The 19064-nt window shown below is 41.2% G+C and overlaps 3 protein-coding genes, 1 long non-coding RNA gene and 1 pseudogene across 6 annotated transcripts; 2 read left to right on the top strand and 3 right to left on the bottom strand.

Moving 5' to 3' along the window:
* The first annotated feature begins 698 nt into the window (after window positions 1–698).
* On the top strand, window positions 699–3840 carry LOC135666457 (uncharacterized). Of its 2 annotated transcripts, XM_065178027.1 has the most exons (3): window positions 699–1126; window positions 1237–1316; window positions 1623–3840. In XM_065178027.1, exons 1-3 carry the CDS (start codon window positions 761–763, stop codon window positions 2380–2382), a joined length of 1206 nt encoding a protein of 401 aa, XP_065034099.1. In that variant the 5' UTR covers window positions 699–760; the 3' UTR covers window positions 2383–3840. The 2 variants fall into 2 exon arrangements, with proteins under 2 accessions (XP_065034099.1, XP_065034100.1); XM_065178028.1 differs by lacking the exon at window positions 699–1126 and having other exon boundaries at window positions 1138–1316.
* Window positions 3841–5586: 1746 nt separating this feature from the next.
* On the bottom strand, window positions 5587–6505 carry LOC135666459 (uncharacterized). Its single transcript, XM_065178029.1, has one exon. The coding sequence runs from the start codon at window positions 6163–6165 to the stop codon at window positions 5767–5769; it is 399 nt and encodes a 132-aa protein (XP_065034101.1). The 5' UTR covers window positions 6166–6505; the 3' UTR covers window positions 5587–5766.
* A 1035-nt stretch (window positions 6506–7540) lies between these two features.
* On the bottom strand, window positions 7541–10951 carry LOC103986781 (small ribosomal subunit protein uS3x-like; annotated as a pseudogene).
* A 649-nt stretch (window positions 10952–11600) lies between these two features.
* On the top strand, window positions 11601–18778 carry LOC103986783 (uncharacterized). Of its 2 annotated transcripts, XR_010509801.1 has the most exons (7): window positions 11610–11665; window positions 12214–12472; window positions 12549–14550; window positions 15744–16173; window positions 16520–16677; window positions 16777–17264; window positions 17432–18778. It is a non-coding gene; the product is annotated as an uncharacterized LOC103986783 (long non-coding RNA). The 2 variants fall into 2 exon arrangements; XR_010509800.1 differs by having other exon boundaries at window positions 11601–12472.
* On the bottom strand, window positions 16156–17658 carry LOC135666508 (transcription repressor MYB6-like). Its single transcript, XM_065178088.1, has 3 exons — window positions 17525–17658; window positions 17043–17172; window positions 16156–16971 (listed from the first exon to the last, which is right to left on the bottom strand). Exons 1-3 carry the CDS (start codon window positions 17655–17657, stop codon window positions 16383–16385), a joined length of 852 nt encoding a protein of 283 aa, XP_065034160.1. The 5' UTR covers window position 17658; the 3' UTR covers window positions 16156–16382.
* Window positions 18779–19064: the final 286 nt, after the last annotated feature.

The raw sequence follows: 19064 nt of genomic DNA on the forward strand, positions 1-19064 counted from the left end.
TTTTATGGAATCTCCACCTTATCATCTTCCCCATTTGCTTGCTTAGGCAGCAGAGAGAGAGAGAGAGAGAGAGTCGCCATCATCTCTCGCAGCATCCGGCTGGGGAGGGAGGAAGTGTTCCACCTGTTCTTGCGGCTGTCTTCGTTCAGCCAGTGGGGTAACGCCGCCGTCACTGTTTCGGGATGATTAAGGTTCAGGAAAAAGACCGCACAGAAGCCGATGGCGTCGATGGATCCCACCGGTTGCTCGTTCGGTGCACGCCGTCGACCAACGAGGGGCTTCCTTTTACTGAATCCTGTCTCTGTCAACTAGTGCGAGACTCCTCCAACATTCCGCGCGTTCAATGGTCACAAAAGAGCCCGATTTGATTGGAACAGGATTCCTATGACCGACCTACACGTTAACCTTCTCGCCCGTCCCCACCACCTGGGTTGGATAGAGAATCGCTAACCCAAGTGGAACCCACGATTCCCACCTACGATTTCCCGTTTCGAGGCAGGTAATTGCGCGGGTAACGTACCATCCGGTGCGAAAGGAGACAAACGTCAACCGCCGGCAGCCGGTAGACCGCACGTGCCGAGCGTCAACCCCCCCTCTCTCTCTCTCTCGCTGGCCATTGTTTGGACGATTAATAATAATAATAATTTGTTGATATATACTGTTCACTGTGCATCCAATGATTGAAAGGAAAAAAAAAACATAACAACAAAAGAAAATAAAAACAAACAAAAGTCTTTTTCACTATTATTTATCTCTTGAGATGGGGTTCAGTTGCAGCCTTCTTAATCCACCCCTCCTCTCTCTCTCTCTCTCTCTCTCTCTCTCACACACACACACATCATCCTCCATCCACCCAATCTCTTCCTCTATGAGGATCCGAAAGAGACCACCCTTCTCTTCCTCCCACTCCCTCCCTTCTCTACCTCATCCCTCAGATCCACCCTGCCAAGTCCACCCACCAAGTGCGAGGCGTGAAACCAAGGAGAGCATAGCAGGAGAAGTGTTGGGGGATCTGCTGATAGATCCCCATGAGTTGGGGGAGAATCCGAAAAGACGGCCTGCTCCGGGCCCTCCTCTTTCAGATCCAGTTGCCAACGGCGACAGCCGCAGTCGTAAGCGTGTGCAGGTGCCTGCTTAATTGCCTCCACCTTTGCTTGAAATCTTCTCCCCTTGCCGGGTGCAATGTGGTGATGAGTGCTCACCCTCATGGCGGTGGGGGTTTGGGACTTGTTGCAGGTGCTGAAGGTGAAGGAGGGGCGGTCGGTGGATTCCAACCAGAGATGGAATGCGAAGGCCGATAGCAGTGACAGCCACAGGTAGGTCACTTGACCCCCTTTCCCTTTCCGAAATGCATTCCTTTTGTATCACCATTGCTTGCGGGTACTAAAAATAAGAGAAGAAAAGCATCCCAAGTATCTGCTGCCACCATATGCCATGCATGCCAGCCTGACCCATCATGACCGCCCACCTCATTCCCACACAGTAATACAACCCCGAACTCGTGGTGGCTCATCACACGAGAGTGAAGAGGCATGTGTGGTTGGTTGCACTGTGGTGCAATGGATGAGATCGATGTGTTTACTGTGCTTGTCTTCCACTCCGGGATCTCCTTCCCTCCCCAGGGTACGTGGCAGCTCAGGTGCAGTAGCATTGGGAGCGGCGGCGCAGACGAAAACGATGGAAGGAAACGATGGTGGAAATGGGGATGGAGGATTGGAAACGAAGCTGGTGGAGCAGGAGAAGAAGGCCAAGGTGACGGCGCGAGCAAACGCTGGTCCTGCCGCAGCTTATGATAATGATTGCACCAGTGTTGGGGATAGAGATAAGGAGGGATGCGATGGTGGGGCAGCAGTGGTGAGAGCTGGGAACGGGTCAAACGTTGATGGGAGGAGGCGGAGGAGCCCGGCTGTGCCGGTGGAGGGTTCGCGGTGCAGCCGCGTCAACGGCAGGGGGTGGCGCTGCTGCCAGAAGACCCTCGTCGGGTATTCTCTCTGCGAGCACCATCTTGGCAAGGGAAGGCTGAGGAGCATGAGAAGTGTCAGAGGTCAGTTGGGTATACGTAAGCCCCAGTGGAGCACTGGTGGAGGAAATAGCGTCGCACCATCAACTTCAGCGCAAAAGCAACCGGAGGAGGAGGAGCACGCAACACAAAGTCTACACTTGCTTGTTGCTGCCGATAACGAGGTGGGCAAGATAGAGGAAGACGAAGAGGAGGAGGAGGAGGAGGAGAAGACGGTAAGGAAGAAGAGGAAGAAGATAGGCATGGTGAAGGCCCGATCTATCAGCAGTTTGCTTGACGGCACCAACCACCCGGTGCTGTCGCCGTCGTTGCTATCGCAGGTGCCGGAAGTTGGCAACGAGGCAAAGAGCAGTGTGGGTTGAAGCAATTGGAAGCTGAGGGTGTTGGATTTGCTTCATTCTTTTGCTGTTCCTTTGTTCTGCTTTGATGGAGAACAGGAACACTGTGCAGTTGTTCTAGGAAATCATCATCTACATGGGGGGGAGAGAGAGAGAGAGAGAGAGATTTGATGGTGCAAGTCTAAATGGCTTTGTGGCTTCTCCTTTTTGTTCAGAAGACATGAAACCACTACAATTCCATCTCCCCCCTTAGAACAGCTCATCATTTCACACTGGTTTTCTAATACCAATGCTGCTAATTATTATATGCATGAAGACAAGTATAATCTGCTAAGAACATGGCATATTATGACAAAAATTGGGTGCAATCTTATTGGATATTCTTTTAGGTGTATTGGAGTTGTGTGGAGTTCTGATTATTCTATGCAGTAAGAAAACTTACAGGTAGATTTGATCTATCATGTTAATTATGTGGTTGACCAATGGGGATGCACCACATCAGCATCCTTCATGGGTCCACGAAGGATGCTGATGATACATCATTGATTGAACACTATCACAGGAGACTTGGTGGCTGCAAAGGAACAATTGGGGCCTCTCAAAGTATCTTTTGTCTTGTGTGTTTGGATCTGATAACCTTAGTGACCTCACATCTCTCTCTCTCTCTCTCTCTCTCTCTCTCTCTCTCTTTGTTCCATTATTGATGAGCTAAAGCATCTCTCTTACTAGTTGCAAAAAAATTACTCCTATCAAAATTGATATGCTAAAGCAATGAATCTTCTGAAAGATCATAAAGATATCTAGTTGGCCTTTAGTAGCAAAGTCTTCTGGCGGCTGCATTTCAATTTTCTTCTCTTAGTTTATATTTAGAAAGGTTATTTTGACATCATTTTATGAATTAGAAGGTTATAAATAGATCTAAAAGAAATTTAATGCACATAGTTTACACAAACCACAGATGCAATGTCTCACCAATCCATCTATCCTTTCTGTAAAGCTTTTAGCAACTAACCTAGTCTTATTTTGTCCTACAGTATCATTAGTTCTAAGCTTTTCCTCATCAAATCCAAAGAGAAAGACCAGTTAAAATCCTGGTTTTATTTATAAAACACAACCTCTCTCTCATCTCTCTCTCTATGATTTCTTGAATGGCCTTCCTCCATAATTGGACTTTTTCTGGAAAACAGTCTCAACATAGGTTGAAGGAACACTTCATAAATGTAAGACTAAGAATCTAAAGATTCAGAAGATTCACTTTTAAGTCAGAAGTAAAGGCAAAGCTAAAAAAGTTTACTGACCTTCAGTTTAGAAGAAACTATATGTATCCCAGAGAAAATTAGCCTGTCAGATTGAATTCAAAGTGTCATTAGAAATGCCAGAAATCTTGGAATTAATTGCTATGACCTTTATATAGGTATTATTATTCAAAGAAGTAACACTAAGCTTCCTCTTCTTGTGTTCAGGAATTGCTAGATGATATAGTGGTGTTACTTCATTCTCTTTCTCATTCACTCTTCATGGCTGCAAATGCCCTCTATCATTAAAGGCTTTCCTAGTTGTCTCATCATACAATTTTGTGGACTCAGCTCTTCCAATATCAGATGTACTCTTGCCAAGTTCTTCTAAAGATTAAGCTGATAAGAAAAGTTGTAACTTAGATTTATGCTCTAACATCAACACCATCAAGGCTTATTCTGCAGCATCTCAGTTGTAGGCCTTTGTGTTCTTGCTGCTCCTGTAACACTACCTTCAGAAACCTCCCCAACAAGCAGATTTGTCTGCAACAAAATTTGATCCAATTTGCCCACTAAAACTGCACAGGAGTGATCATAAGTAGCATCACAGGTATCTTTCTGACTCAATCCTAGTCCCAGTCTCTGGATCCAGCAGTTTCCCTCTCTGCTTATGTTATAGCCTTTCCTCCACGAAGATCGTAATGTTCATGCAACTGAAACAACACAAAATTTATCTATATACATACATACATACATACATATATACATACAAGCTTCAAATAAGTTAAGGCATGCATTTGCTTCATCTTATACTTTAGTTGATACAGGGAAAATAAGGAAGAGGATATTCTTAATATTTGTAAGTGGAGGTTGCTATATTGTAGAACATAAGGTTAAGTCAAAAACATAGTTCATAGGGAACACCTACCTCTTGGCTTTGGGTAAATCTCCAAGTCTCTCTGTTTTAGCTTCATCAGGAGTCCTTTTTATCCAGAACATAAGACACCTGAGTCTACAAGCTTCAGCATAAAGTACACCAATTAACTTCATTTCAAGAACATTAAGAACAATGCAGCCTAAGTAATCAAGATTAATTAGACATGAGCACAGTTGCTTTAGTCACCATCAAGGCCGAAAGGAAAAGGGAAGAAGTTGCAACTAGAGATGCCATTCCCTTCTTTAAACAACTCATAATCTACTCCGCATCAGGGTATATGCAAAAGCCTAAAGGGAGACATCATATTGAGCAACACATGGACCTTTAGATTCATCGACATCTTTCCCCACCCCCGTCCTTATTTTGGCACAATCATTGACATCTTTATGTCTTTATTCGCCTCCTGTGCCGAAAGAGGAATCAGTGATCTAAGAAACATTTCCCAACCCGAAGCATAATTCAGTATTGCACAAATCAATTACAATACTTTGCACTGCTAAGATAGGAAAACAAAATTATAGTTAAGTTGACTCCTTAAATTACCTGATAGTCTTTTTTTCTTTTGGCTCTATGTGAACTTTAGTGATCATTTAAACTTTTGGATTTTGTGCCTACAAATTAACAAGGACATATAATAAGAGTATTGTATGATCAGATCACATGATGCTGCCCTGGAACCAATGCTGGAACTTTGAGATCCATTACCATCTTTCAATCCTTTTATCCCTTTTGTCCTTATGTGCCAGTGCAAAAGCATCCCTAACTCAGAGACACACCTCGTGGCCCAGCCAAAAGTTACTGAGTTGCAGGTCCTGCACCACTGTTAAAAACAGTACTACTTTTAATGTGGACAACCAAGCATCAACCCCCCCCCCTCTCTCTCTCTCTCTCAATGTGATCTTCCAGCAACAGTCGTCTAGCAAGTGTTCGCTACTTGGATTACTGTAGCTTCACAGATTGGGATCAGAATCTAGTACTAGCTTAGCTTCTGTGTTCTTGGGTTGAAAGGGAAAGATCAGTGACCGTATGATGCATGTCTCAAGAACTCGAGAAAGACACAGAAAAACAAGGTTTTTAGACGATCCTCCTCGACCTCAAGCATTCGAGAAAACAGAAAGCCCTCAAGAGGGCAAGAACAGTGCCTTCTTATGCATGCAAGGCCTACATCTCCAACGACATACACATCCAAGTACATAAGAGCTAGAAAACAGCTTGTTCATGTTTCCGACATCAGCCTCATCGGCTCAGTAGCGGGAACCAGCGCTCGTGGAAGTAGGACTGGTAGGAGATCATGAACATGAGGAGGACGACAAGGAGGCCGACGCCCCAAGGCGATCCCCCGGCCCGGTGGAAGGACTCCCTCTCGGGCAGGGGGATGAAGAAGGGCACCCTCCGCCGCTCGTCGTTGGACAACCAGTGGACGACCAGGAGGAGCAGCAGCGGTGACGCCATGAGCAAGAGCTTGAGCTGATCCAGCAGGCTCTCGAACACCGACTCGTAGGCCATGTACCACGAGAGGCCCACGAAGATGAAGAGGGTGAGGAGGAAGAGACAGAGGTGGAGCGGCAAGGGAGGGGATGGGGAGTAGGGAGAGTCGCAGTGAGGGCCGTTGTGATGGTAGTAAGCAGTGGCCATGTGTCTCCCACCTCTTCTGTGTTTGAGATCTCTCCTACAAGAGAGGGGAAGAGGGAGTGCGTGGGGTTTTATAGTGGGTAGGGCTCAGGAAAGTGGCTTAAGCTTTGAGAAGGAAGAAGAGGAAGGGAAGAACAACAATGCAGAGAGACACGTGTTAGCTCTCTTTGCTCGAGCTTGTGGGGATTCCAAAACAATTCAAAGGATACGTCCAAGTGGTGCATGGCCCAAGGGCTGAGGTACTAGCCAATGGACGAGTGACACGTAGTGCTTAAGGGTCCTCGTCCCCTGCCATTAATCCAACTTCCTAAGCATTAACACCACTCGCAGAGGACACAACGTTGGACTGTATTTGCATTTTTCGTTCTTTCCTATTCTCTCTCACAAATTTACACAAGATTTATGTGATTTAATGATCTTATCTAAGTTTATGAAAAAATAAAATAAAATTTTATTACGTGAGAAAATTAAACTATAAGAAATAAAAACCAAAGCCCCCCTCATACACCCTCTCACCTCAATTCTAGAGAAAAATCTTTGAACTCAATTATTTATCTTCCTACTCTCCTACTAGAATCTTAGGATAAAGATAAGGTGTTTATAAAAAATCAAATTCTTGATTTTCAACATTTTCTTTAATCTACAAATATTTTCTGTCAAGTGACTTATCCTCCAAGTAAACTTTGAAGTGACCCAATCCATCTGGCCCTACTCCATACAAAATGTTTATTCGGTGGAGCAGCATAAAAATAATAATGTGAGAGGCCACAAAGATTTTTCCAGGGATCACAGACTGTGGACTCACAGAATCCATGAAGGAGAGCAGTAAGATTTTTGAAGGAATCTCTGTCCCTTTCAAAACTCCCAAGTCCCACTAGTATTTCAATTCATATATGTACTGATGTCAGATATCAATTAAAAGATGCTTGTACCAGCTGTTAGATGGACACAAGAGCATGGCATGTCCCACTGAACCCTACTGGGTGTTATATTTACTGCAACAGCAACTAATTGGACACCACTACAGTTAATGTTTGTCTTTGGTCTCATCTAGTTTTGGTAGGTTTGATTGGATCATGCAAATGGTACTTGGAAGACTCAAGTTCGAGATAAGAAATTGATTCAACCGAACCAGATTAATAAGATCAAGCTCATTATTCAGGTGGACCACATGAACATCATTTAAGATCCTAGACTGGGCTGGCTCAGGTTGGGGTGAATGACTATAGTTCAAATTCTGTAAAGGATTATGTATTTGCAACCAAGGCGTACCTCTGAATGCTTCTGGAGATAGATGCAGTCCAGGAGGAGGAAGACGAATTTGAAGTCGCAGCCGCTGAGCGAGTGCAGCACCTTTGTTCATATGGCAAGCCATGCATCCAAAATCCTAATTGTATAACCATTAAGAAACAGCAGTTCTAATTGGAATAAGTTGATCATTCTTTCCAGCAGAAAAAGAAAAAAGAAAGTGCTGTAAGAATGACAAGTTAAAGCTTCTTATCACCATTGTGTAACCCAACTAAACAGTTAAGACCGAAGAAACCAGAATAAAAATCATGCCGCTGCTATCTCTGGCGTCAAAGTTACTGTTGGCCCGACGTATTCTTCTTCATCCTTTGGCAGATGAATCGTGACGAGATCTGGAAGAGGGGTTATAGGACCTTGCTTTCCCTTTGGATCCCAATCCAACATAATTTTGACCTTGGTTCAAAGAACACCCTATGAATAACAAGGTGCACGATTCAATTCAGAAAAAAGAGAATTATATCCAAAGTTAAAATAGCTGAAACAGAATAGGTTCACATCAAATGTTTGAGAGAGAAAACTGCAAATATGTGAGGAGTAAAACGTTAATAGCAGAGCAAAACATTGCATCCAACATTACAGACAATATGTACTGAATTATCTCAAAGACAATACACTGTAGTTTCTTTTGCGAAGGAAAGAATTGAGTATGAGATAGACGGGCAATTTGATCATATATATTAAAAGCTAACCTTTCTTAAGAGAACATGCCTCACTGCTGAGTCAATATATTCATTGACTGGCTGACCGGAGGATATCATGTAGCCATCCTTGAACCTCATGGATTTAGCACGCTGAGCCCTAAGCTTTCCACTTACAATTACCTAAACAAACAATGGAATAAAACTCTAGTTCTCAAAGAAAAACAAAATGCATCTTTAGGACCAAAATATACCTCACATCCCTTTGCACCACTCTCCATGACAAACCACGAGACACCATAACAGGCCCTGGAACATAACATAAGCCAATCAGACACCTTTTGGATCATAGAAACTTATCCATCAACCTTACTTGTCTAAATAAAATAAGCTCTAAAGTTCACAATCACAAATGTAACTGTGTAGGGGTGGACAGTCATTACAAATGACAAATATCAGGTACAAGAACACAGACCAAGAACATGTTAAGGAGAAAAGAACATAACTAAGAAATCTACAGTGATACAATACATTTCCTCAGAGAGGACATTAAAACTCTTGCAATCTATGTGTGGATTAAGGTACAACAAAAATGGTGTCATTTAACTAATCATAGAACTAAGGTAAACAAAGAGCAACATGAAATTACAGCATAATTGAGAAGCAACAGTGTTATAGGATCACGTACAACAAGCCATACTGCTTCTGATGATGCCAGAACTTGTGTTAATCAGTCTTTTTTAGAACTTTGAGATGCTAACCAACCAAGATACTATCAAATCCTGTTTCTTCTTTGGATAAATGATCATTATCTTATGTTTAAGGTCGCATAAGAGACCTTAATTTTTTTAAAAAAATAAAGCTCCAGAGCATATAGATGAAATAATAAAAGAAGCATTGTCCACTAAACAAAAACAGATGGAGACATGCTCTACTAAAACCAGTCCAAATAATTTTTCATCAATCAGCAGTTCCAAGATCACAAATAGCCACAATATTAAAGCATATTCTGAACTCCAAGCACACATAATACAAGAAACCTGACTAACTCCATAATTCATTATGTGAGAATCAAGAAACAAGCCATCAAACCATATAGTGTCCAGTTGCATGATGACAACCAGATAGTAAACACAGGTAACGAAAAGACTGCAAAAATGTTAATTTTATTAAAACAGGACAATTATAGGTGTTGATTGGCAATGAAATTGAACGTATAGCCAAAAGAGCTGAACACAAGGTCAAGAAATAACATGACCCTAATTGCTCCCTTGACAATCTTGATATTGTCACCTTCCGACACAAATTTGGTACTTGGTAACCTATTTGCTTTATAGATGACAGACATTAGAAATACTAACAAGTATTATAATAATAATGAAACCATGATTTAAAAAACCCATTTAACTAGCCTCTGAAAGATTTCGCAAAAAGGTTGTCAGTAGAGCAATATAATGTACAAAATAGCATAGAAGAGTAGTTTAAACAACTATGAAACATGATGGACAAGTGACACGCTCATCTTAACACAACAAAACCAATCTTGAAGGATGTTTGCAATATTACTCCTCCCATATATGTAAAATTCTCCATCTCTAACAAGGTCATACTGTCACAACCAGGCCTGATGAGCTGGTTGGCTTATCAATTTCGTTTGACCTAAAACATTGATCAAAATATTTAAGCTAAAATTGATAATAATAGATTAATCAAGCCCTTATAAGTCAATCTTAATTTTGTCCATTTCCGATATGGACTAATTGGAGTGTTATAATTTCCCCTACTTAGGGGCTTGATGTCCTCATCAAGGCTCAACAGAACCTACTCGAGCTCTCTCAACATACCAAAATACTAGATCGATTTTGATACCAAATGTCATGATCGGGGCCTGATGAGAGACTAATTGAGGTGTTACAATAATTGTAACACCACGATTAGTCCACATCGGAAGTAGATAAGATTAAAATTGACTTATAAGAATCTGATGAGTGTACTCTAATTAACTTCAGATTAAATATTTTGATCAATGGTTTGGGCCGAACAAAATTGATAGGATAGTTAGCCCACCGGCCGGGTTGTAAAATTTGGTATCAGAACTTCAAGCCTGAGTAAGGAAATTACCGGATCCAAACGACAATATAAGGCTTCTTTGAGCAAACTTAGATTTGAAAGAGAAGGTGAAAGAGTTTCCAACCTCCGAACAGCAAGTCCGCCAAGAAGTTTGTAGCGGAGTGATTCAGCTTGAGCAATGGCACAAAGCCTCCTATTGCTGACCTTCTCAGAATAGAGCTCGACACCGTTCTCCGGAGTTGAATCTTTTCTGCACAACAGACGTCAATTCCCTTATTCTCCTCCCCTTCTCACCTACACCAACCCCAAAAAGGAATCAAACACTAAACAACACCTGTCCCAAACACAGTGAACCGAATCAAAATCCGAAATGAAAGCAATAAATCACCGACGACGTTCTGGGTGCGGGTCGCTCGGATGATGATCTCGGTCCGCACGGGCGTAACCCTGACCTCCACACCAGAATAGCCATCCTCCGCGAGCTCCCTCGTCAGGACCTCGTTCAACTCAGCGAAGAACACTCCATCCGCCACGAACTGCGCAAAATGGGCGGAGGAAATCAAAACAAATTTAGCGAAACGTGAGGGCGACAGAGAAGAAAAATTAGGGGGAAATCGAAGATTCGGATCAGAAGAGAGGCGCGACTTTTCGCTTCTTGCTCATCTGGGAAGCCATCAGCGGAGGGGATTCGAGATGAGCCACTCTTTTTGGGCTGGCGGTGTTAACCTTCTTCGAAGCCCTACGAAGTGACGACGCGTACCGGCGTTCTTACGTTTTAGTTTAATTAAGATGATCGGACGGTTGGGAAACGTTGATTTTGAAATAGACGGTTTGGATGGATGATTGGAGTCTTGGAGAATACTTTGGCCGTCTGATTGTTTGGGTAAGGTTTTCTTATTTTCTCATGTCAAGTTATTCGCGCCCGGGACCAGGTGAGCGGCTGTTTGTGGGCTTGCAGCTGTTTGTGGGCTTGCAGCTGTTCGTTCATCCTTGAAAGCCTTGTTTTTCTCCCTCCCCTCTTTTCTCTTGTGCACACAAGGTGTTCGTCGAATTGCTTGTAAAGTTTCTTTTTTCGCGAGACTTCGGGACTTGTCTGTTGCTCGTTCTTTCAAACTAACTCTCTTTCTCTTTTACAGGTCCTTCGGGACTTACGAGAGGTTACAAAGTGGGCTGATCCTTGCGGAGCAATATCGCAAGGGCGAAACGCGACTTAGGCAACGCAAGCTAAGTTCGCGTTTTTGCCATAAGGGTGACCCGCGACTTAGGCGACGCAAACTACGTTCGCGTCTTTGGCCGCAAGGGTGCCTCACGCCTTGGGCAATTCCAGCTAAGGTCGTGACATTGTGCTAAGGGTCTGTTGATAACAATAAGATGATTATATATATATATATATATATATATATATAATCTGGGCATAAAAAATGGTCAGACCAAGGTCTCTCTGGATCATGAAGCCAATTAGAGCTGCTCTCTGGATCCGCTATAAGGTCATGCTTTTTTTTGGCCAAATTCTTGGATATTTAGGGTGTTCTAGGGTTTCTGCGATTTAGGGTGTTCTACGGTTTCTTTTGGAAATCTTGTTTCAATGTGACCAAATTTGATGTTCTCTCCCGTTTAGTTCGTGAGTTTATTTCTTTTTCTCCTAAAACGGATGATTCGTGCTTGTAGATTTACGGTGTTCTAGGGTTTTACGATATACCACGCGAAACTATTAGCTCCAAACCGGCTTCCTTTTCTTCTTGTTAATTACCTCTATATTCTTGTTTCAATTTGACCAAATTTTTATGTTTTCTCACGTTTAGTTTGTGAATTCGTATTTTTTTTGTCATAAAATGGTCGTAGTTTTAATGAGTAAATGGTATCTTCAAGTGAATTTATAGAACTTCTCTGTTTCGACTTTCAAAAAGAAGAGGTTTTCTTTCCCCCCTCGGAGAAAACAAGATTTTTAAGCTCTTTAATCCTATAAATATTGACATTTCTTTATGCTGTAATATTCACAATTCCTGAACTGACTCTTTTTAGATTTGGAATCTAGTTTTGGTCCAGAATCAATTGCTGGTTTATATCTCCTGCAAGGAGATGCTTACTGTTATTTGGTTGGGTATGCAATGGATTAGCATGGGCGTTCAGACAATGACATGGAGATAGCTTCCAGGAATGAGTCATGGCGATGCTGGAGATGGCCGGGAGCCTGTTATAGAGAATGGTGGGACCACTGATGCAACAAGGTAGCTAATTACTGCTAATATAGACTAGAATGGGGATGATCTTCCAAACCTCTGAAGCAGCTTAAGGTAACTATGATGAATGTGCTAGACACACTGATTTCAAATAAAGATGCTAAACTCAAGAAACCAATATTCTCTATAGATGTATGATGCAGGTACCTTCGGTTCTATTATAACCAAAGATAGCAAAGTGAAGCATGTCAGAATTTCATTCACTGAAACCAATCACAAGGACAAATTACGTCGCTGGTATCCAACTCAGATACTGTGTCGACAGATTTCTACATATTAAGTGACTTATACTTGAACGCAACCATGAGGTTACTCCAGGAATAGACATAACTATCCTTCCAAGAGAGGAAAGCATTTTCATGAGAATATTGGTTTAGCAGGGATATTAATGGATGAGTCAATTTCATGAAGGATGATTTGGTAGGTTATGCAAGTGTGGAACTGGGCAGAGGAAATATGATTTGTATCTTGAAAAAAGGAGATAATGACATTATACAGCAACTATTCAATAGCACTCAAAGCAAGAACACCTACCTTTTTTCATTTCATGGACCTGGACCAAGGACAGCTGATGAATGTGTTTTGTGCTGATGACAGGTGAAGGACTGAATATCAGTATTTTGGTGATGTTGTTCTAGTAGATACTACTTACTTGATTGGTTGGTATGGCTTTCTTTTTGTTGACTTCATTGGGGGTAAACCATCATGGTCAGAAGGTGTTGCACAGTTGTGGTTTGCTTTTGGATTGATCTAGTGAGACATGTTTGGCTAAATAGAGGTTGTCTGTCTTGTGTGTTTGGTCATCCTCTGGGTGCTGTAATTACTGAGAGATGAAATGCCATGCAAGAAGCAGTTGCAACAGCATTTCAAAAAGTCCGTTGTCATCTATGACTCTAGCATATTTGAAAAGAATTCTGGAAAATCTGCAAGGACTTCCAGACTTCAAAGATATCAAGATGTCTTTAAAGTGGTATGTAACTCGGAGTCGATGAATTTGAAAAAGAGTGGAGAAAAATGGTCGAGAAATATGGACTTGAAGATAATGAATAGTTTAAATTGTTGTTTGAGGAAGTCGAGTCAGATGTTGAATTTCTGTATAAGAGCCCTCATTTAACATTACAAATTCATGTGAAGAAGCATTATGCAAATTCTACGTAATTGACATTTTCAAAAAAACTCAAGCTTATATGGAAGCTTTAACATACTGCATCTCTTCACTAGTTATAATCTATGATCAAATGTCTACTTTCAAAGCAAAAAAGAAAGCATGAGTGAAGGATCATAAAACAACTGAGTGAATGTTCTATGAAGTAAATATAAATCACAATGAATTGGAGGTGCAATGCGTTTGTTGCACTTTTCAATGCTGAGGAATTTTGTGTAGATATGCAATTTCAGTTCTTAATTTTCAAGATGTCTTTGGGATGCCACCTAGTTATATTTTTGAGTGGTGAAGGGAATTCGAGCATTTGCATGCTTTGGCTTGCTTCCTTGATGGGGTTGTCTCTGGGGCTTTTGGATTGTCATGGAAGTTCCTTTATAATCAAGGGAGTTTTGGCTGTCCAATTGGCATGGGGTGCTTGATCTGACGTGGTCCTTTTGAGTTTTGCCTTTAAGCCAGATAACCTCCCTGTTGGAACAAGGGATATGTTGAAGGCACTCCCAAAGTCTTGAGTATCAGATAAGAAAGGGACACTAGGAATAGGCCTGATGGTTTTTGCCAATGCCCAAGTCTGAGTCGAAGAAAGGCAGGGAGCTATTTGTGCCAGGAGAAAGGATGTAATTGGCGATGAATGCGTATATGGTGCCGAATCAGAGAAATGTGTGGTGCCAGTTAGTGAACCTCATGGAGGAGAAAAAATGCCAGATCAGGCTACTGAACATCAGAGTCAAACAATTAATATGATAGCAAAGTTGGAAGCCTTCTGTGGGTCATGAACAACATTTTTGTGAACAGGGCAAAAGAAAGAAAAGGACCCACGACATCACTATCATTGGAGAAATGTTCTAGTTTGAATCTGATAAGAACATTGCAACAATATCTTATATGTTCGTGCGTTTGGCTCATGATATGCATTCCTTTTCAATATATATTGTGCACTTTCCTATACACGAAAGAACATTATGTTCAGGTAAAGACAATATGATCATTTGTGACCGATGCCTAGGTTGAGGTTCAATTTGCTAACTTACGCTGATCAATTATGCAGATCTCATGAACTTTAATTTGGATATGTAGTTAATACCTAGATGATGCTGACCAAGCGATGAGTTTTTTAAATTTCTGAGAAGTTTGAATTGATATAGGTCTTAAAATTCTGGTAGGTTTAGGTTAGTAGATGGCATTAAGGAGATTTATCTTAGCTTCTACTTTGATATTTATAGTGGAATATCTCTTCTGGCCATTGAATGGTATATCTTTGTTAGTCTTTGTCATAGCAGTTATTTACTTATTTCTTTTTTTAGTACTTGCATACTTTTTTTCTGCATCACTTGTTTGCAGTTATTCCACTGACTTTTTAGACCTTCAATTCTTTTTTTCTGCTGCTTCTTTTGAGGATGCAGCTAAATCTCAAGCTTCATCAAGGAGCTTTATTACGAATCTTCACAGAAGGTCACACTTACGTACAACAGGATCCCATGTTTGAGATTTTTCTCTTTAAGCATCACTTTGAGATTTAAATTATGTACTGATTTTGTTTTCTATTCGAGCAATTGAGTACTTGAAGACATCATCATCATTCCTTAGCTGTATAGAGTTAGCATGTGAAAATATATGGTCCCTTTCAGAATGGAATCTTTTTATTGTTTTCTATTTGAGCAATTTTTTATTTGCAGATGGTATTTCCTGATAGGTCAGCCACAGCATGCTTATGAGATATCTCATTCGTAGGGTCTGGATTTGATTCTTTGGAGGTCATTCTTTAATATTGGGAACTTCTTACCAATGTGCATAAAATGCCCAAGGAACCATTAGGTTTTAACAGCATGTAAACATCATGTCTTGACATCTTAATCAACTTAGACAAATGAAAGCTGTACTTCTAAAATAGAACTTAAAGATTGAATCTTATAGTTGGTTGTACAGTCTGTATTATTGTCCATGTTATCAAAGCAAAAGAAATTAATTCAGTGGAACTTAACATTCAAAATGGCACTACCTTCTAGTCAACAAGATAACTTCCTGTGGATCTAAAGTTATCATATTGCAAAGTTCAGTTCAACAAAAAGATTTTATCATATAAAAAGACATTAACATTACTACAAATCAAAACACAAATTTTCTCCACATGCTTATGCCAAGATCTGAAATATTGTCTTCCAGGCAACTTTGAAGGTACTTCTCAAGAGACAAACTCTCATTTGCTCAAGACGATGGAGTTGCTTGACAACCAGATTCCAGCTGCCGCCTATCCGCCCTACCGATGAACCTTGGATTTTTCTTAGGGCCTCCAAGACCTTCTGGTATGTCTTGCACATGCATGGAACCGACAGATTCAAAACACTCTGTCTATGTTTGAGTCGGCTGGAATTATAAGGACATGATCTGTGTGAAGGGATGTATAAATTATTAAATGCACTATCGCATGGCGTCTTCAAATATATGGACTCAGAAGCATTAGCATAAAGTTGAAGTTCCAAAATTTGTCTCCCTATGATGTTAGGAAGAAGCATATCCTGAAAACAATGCCCACTTTGGCATCCTGGTGTTTGCAAAGAGGACTTGGTATTCATTCAATCAACATATCTTTCAGGTATGTCTTGCATCTTTGCTTTCATTACCAGTTTGAGCAGCCAAATGGCAATTTGAAGTTAACAAAGGTGAGAACAAAGTGCAATAGATTTATTTCAAACAGTAATTTTTTTGCAACAAAAGAGACAAAATATATACTATCATATGATACCAACATCCTTGGGGCATTACTTTTTTGGGAAGGAGCTATCACTTCTGAACCATGTCACTTCACAGGCCCAGAAATTCTGATTCAGACGGGAATAGTGTAGTGAATGATTCGAGATTGATACCACCATATAGTTGTATGTCATCCCCATTAAACCAGCTGTCAGATATTCCATTGCTAAATAACATAATATCATCAGGGGGCTCAGGAGCATCAACAATACCCCAAATTCTCATGTCTTTTTGGAGATTGTCCCCAAAGATCTCGGAGAAGTCTATGTCTAGAGGGTGTTTTGTGCAGGACTCCTCAATCACTGAAGCCATCACTGGGTCACAATCTTCAGGTCCTAAGAAATAGGTATCCAAATGAATTTCTCCACTTACCACTGATTTTTTGGACTCCTTTTTACAAATATTTTTATCATCATGCTGACTGCTCACAGAAGCGTCATTGCAGCTGGTTGAATTCTCAAATTCTGGACATATAACCTTTTCTTGGCTCTTACTGCTCCCATCTTCATCTTTGTCTGAATGCATGATCTTCTTCGATCCAACTGGGCAAGCTTTTACCTTCTTCCTTAGGACTGTGTTCCAGTAATTCTTGATTTCATTGTCTGTTCGACCGGGTAGTCTTCCAGCTATGAGAGACCACCTTCAAGTTGTACATGAGGAAATATTAGCAAGGAATCATTTCCGTAATTGTCTGCAAGGAGATTAGCTGACCTATTCCCCAGGAGATTATGAAGCCTGATGATGAGGTCTTCTTCTTCATGAGATATGTTTCCCCTCTTGATATCTGGGCGCAGATAATTCAGCCAACGGAGCCTGCAGCTCCTCGGGCATCGATTCAGGCCTAGAACAACACCAAATTTGGATCATGAAGTGAATGCGATTCATAGAGTATGAGAAGAAATCCAGGATGACAAGCTACATTCTATGCAATTGGTAAATACATTTTTGCCCGAATACTTTGTGTTTAATTTTCGTACTTGAAAAGAAAAATGTCAACATATAGTTTGTCTAAAGAAGAGAGAAGTAGATATAAGCCTTTGTGACTCCAGAAACAAAAGAAGAGAATAAGATACTACTTTTTATCTTGTTTCTTTTTTCAGGAAGAGGAGAGAAGAGAAAGTCCTCTAATTAACTACATGCTGCAGATGGAAAGCATTAAGAACCACCAATGCTAGTCAAGAACTTGCTCGAACCTGCACTTTTGGGAAGCTTTCCCCACCTCCCTTCTCCATGAGCTTTGACGTAGTCTGTGAGGATCTTGTCTTCAGTAGCACTCCAAGACCCCTTATTAAAGCTCTTCTTACAGCAGCTTGGGTTTCCACGCATGTTTGAAGAGGAATTGTGTGAGCTGAATGCTTCTGCCTGTGGTTGCAGTCTCAAGTGGACAGTCTCTCTTATATGACAGAATGCAAGTACAGGTCACTGAAGAGTTGAGAGGGACTTTGGTGGTGGTTTGGTGGCGATAGGAGCCCCGTGGCCATTTGCATGATGTGGATCTGGCGGCTGCACCAGAACAAGAGCACCATTGGAGGCTTGTTGCATGGGTTCAATAGAATAATCATCAACTTCATCAGCATCAGGAAAAAGGCTGGTTGCAATGAGTGTAAGGTCACCATTATGCACCATATGATGGCATGATCACGGTCCCCATGTGCCTAGACTTGCTGCACCTGCCATTCTCACTGGCCCTTCAAAGCTTATCTCACCGTGCCATCGTCGCCTCTGTAAGTGGTGGCTGACTTCCACTCACCGTGCATTCAGACAAGCACGCAAATCTGAAGTGGAGTTACATAGTACTGCTGCTATGGAAGCTTTCAGAGTTTTGATTAGCCAAATCTGTTCTGCCTCTTATTAAGTACACAGCTGCTGGCTCATTGGCAATTCAAGTCAGACACATCCAATGTGATGTGGAAGTCGCATGTTGTGAAACACTCGAGCCCCACACTTGTACCGATCATCAACTGACCAAAATACGAGCATGGGGTTCTTTCTTTTCACGTTTTGCAGCTGAAAGAATGCTGAGATTATAGCCATTACTTGTGTGGCTATGGGGATAGCTTATCGAAGAGATTTATAATCAAAGACATCAGTTTGTTGCTAAAATAGGTAAGAGCAAAATGATGCTGTTAAATTATGAAGCCAGCAAGATTCTGATGTACCCATGACGAGGAGGATGAGATGTGCTTCTCCTGTTTGTGCCATCCACTTCTGATAATAATAGGACTCATGATGACAACAGGCAACCTTTTGGAATACAACAGGTAGAATTTTCATGATTGCTACTCAAGTAGCATTAACTTGTATTCCTTGAAGTTTCAATGTTTCTGATGTTTTATGTATGCTTCCCAGCAGTAACCAAAATCATGTGAATTTTGATTCACCATTTCGTAGACTGTATAAACACAACATGGTAAATTGTATGTGACTGTCTCTCTTGCTACTTCAAACATGCCTGCCTTTTGATTGGATCCTGTTACTCCTTTGTTGTTTTCTGCTACTATAACTTGATGGCTTGCACTGCCTATGGAAGCTGTTGTTAACAGTAGGTTGAAGTGGACTTCTGCCAAACTAGATTATATTCCTCCCTATTTTCTGGCCTTGCATTCCATACTATGCTTACATTATTATATGAAATATCCATGTTTACTCTTCATAGTGAGTAGATTATTTTAGTGTTCTTGTAAGAAGCCATGACTGAACAAAATGAACAATTAATCTACTCTTCATAGTGAG

Source organism: Musa acuminata, unplaced genomic scaffold, assembly GCF_036884655.1.
Source record: "Musa acuminata AAA Group cultivar baxijiao unplaced genomic scaffold, Cavendish_Baxijiao_AAA HiC_scaffold_1104, whole genome shotgun sequence".
NCBI classification, from domain to species: domain Eukaryota; kingdom Viridiplantae; phylum Streptophyta; class Magnoliopsida; order Zingiberales; family Musaceae; genus Musa; species Musa acuminata.

Bases quoted from the DNA above. Each gene is read 5' to 3' on its own strand.
- LOC135666457 (XM_065178027.1), top strand. From the start codon at position 761: ATGGGGTTCAGTTGCAGCCTTCTTAATCCACCCCTCCTCTCTCTCTCT. The intron at 1,127-1,236 runs GTGCCTGCTTAA...GACTTGTTGCAG, and splicing joins GCAGTCGTAAGCGTGTGCAG to GTGCTGAAGGTGAAGGAGGG. The intron at 1,317-1,622 runs GTAGGTCACTTG...TTCCCTCCCCAG, and splicing joins GATAGCAGTGACAGCCACAG to GGTACGTGGCAGCTCAGGTG.
- LOC135666459 (XM_065178029.1), bottom strand. From the start codon at position 6,165: ATGGCCACTGCTTACTACCATCACAACGGCCCTCACTGCGACTCTCCC.
- LOC135666508 (XM_065178088.1), bottom strand. From the start codon at position 17,657: ATGCGTGGAAACCCAAGCTGCTGTAAGAAGAGCTTTAATAAGGGGTCT. The intron at 17,173-17,524 runs GTTCGAGCAAGT...GTGTTGTTCTAG, and splicing joins AAAGCTTCCCAAAAGTGCAG to GCCTGAATCGATGCCCGAGG. The intron at 16,972-17,042 runs GTCAGCTAATCT...TACAACTTGAAG, and splicing joins CATAATCTCCTGGGGAATAG to GTGGTCTCTCATAGCTGGAA.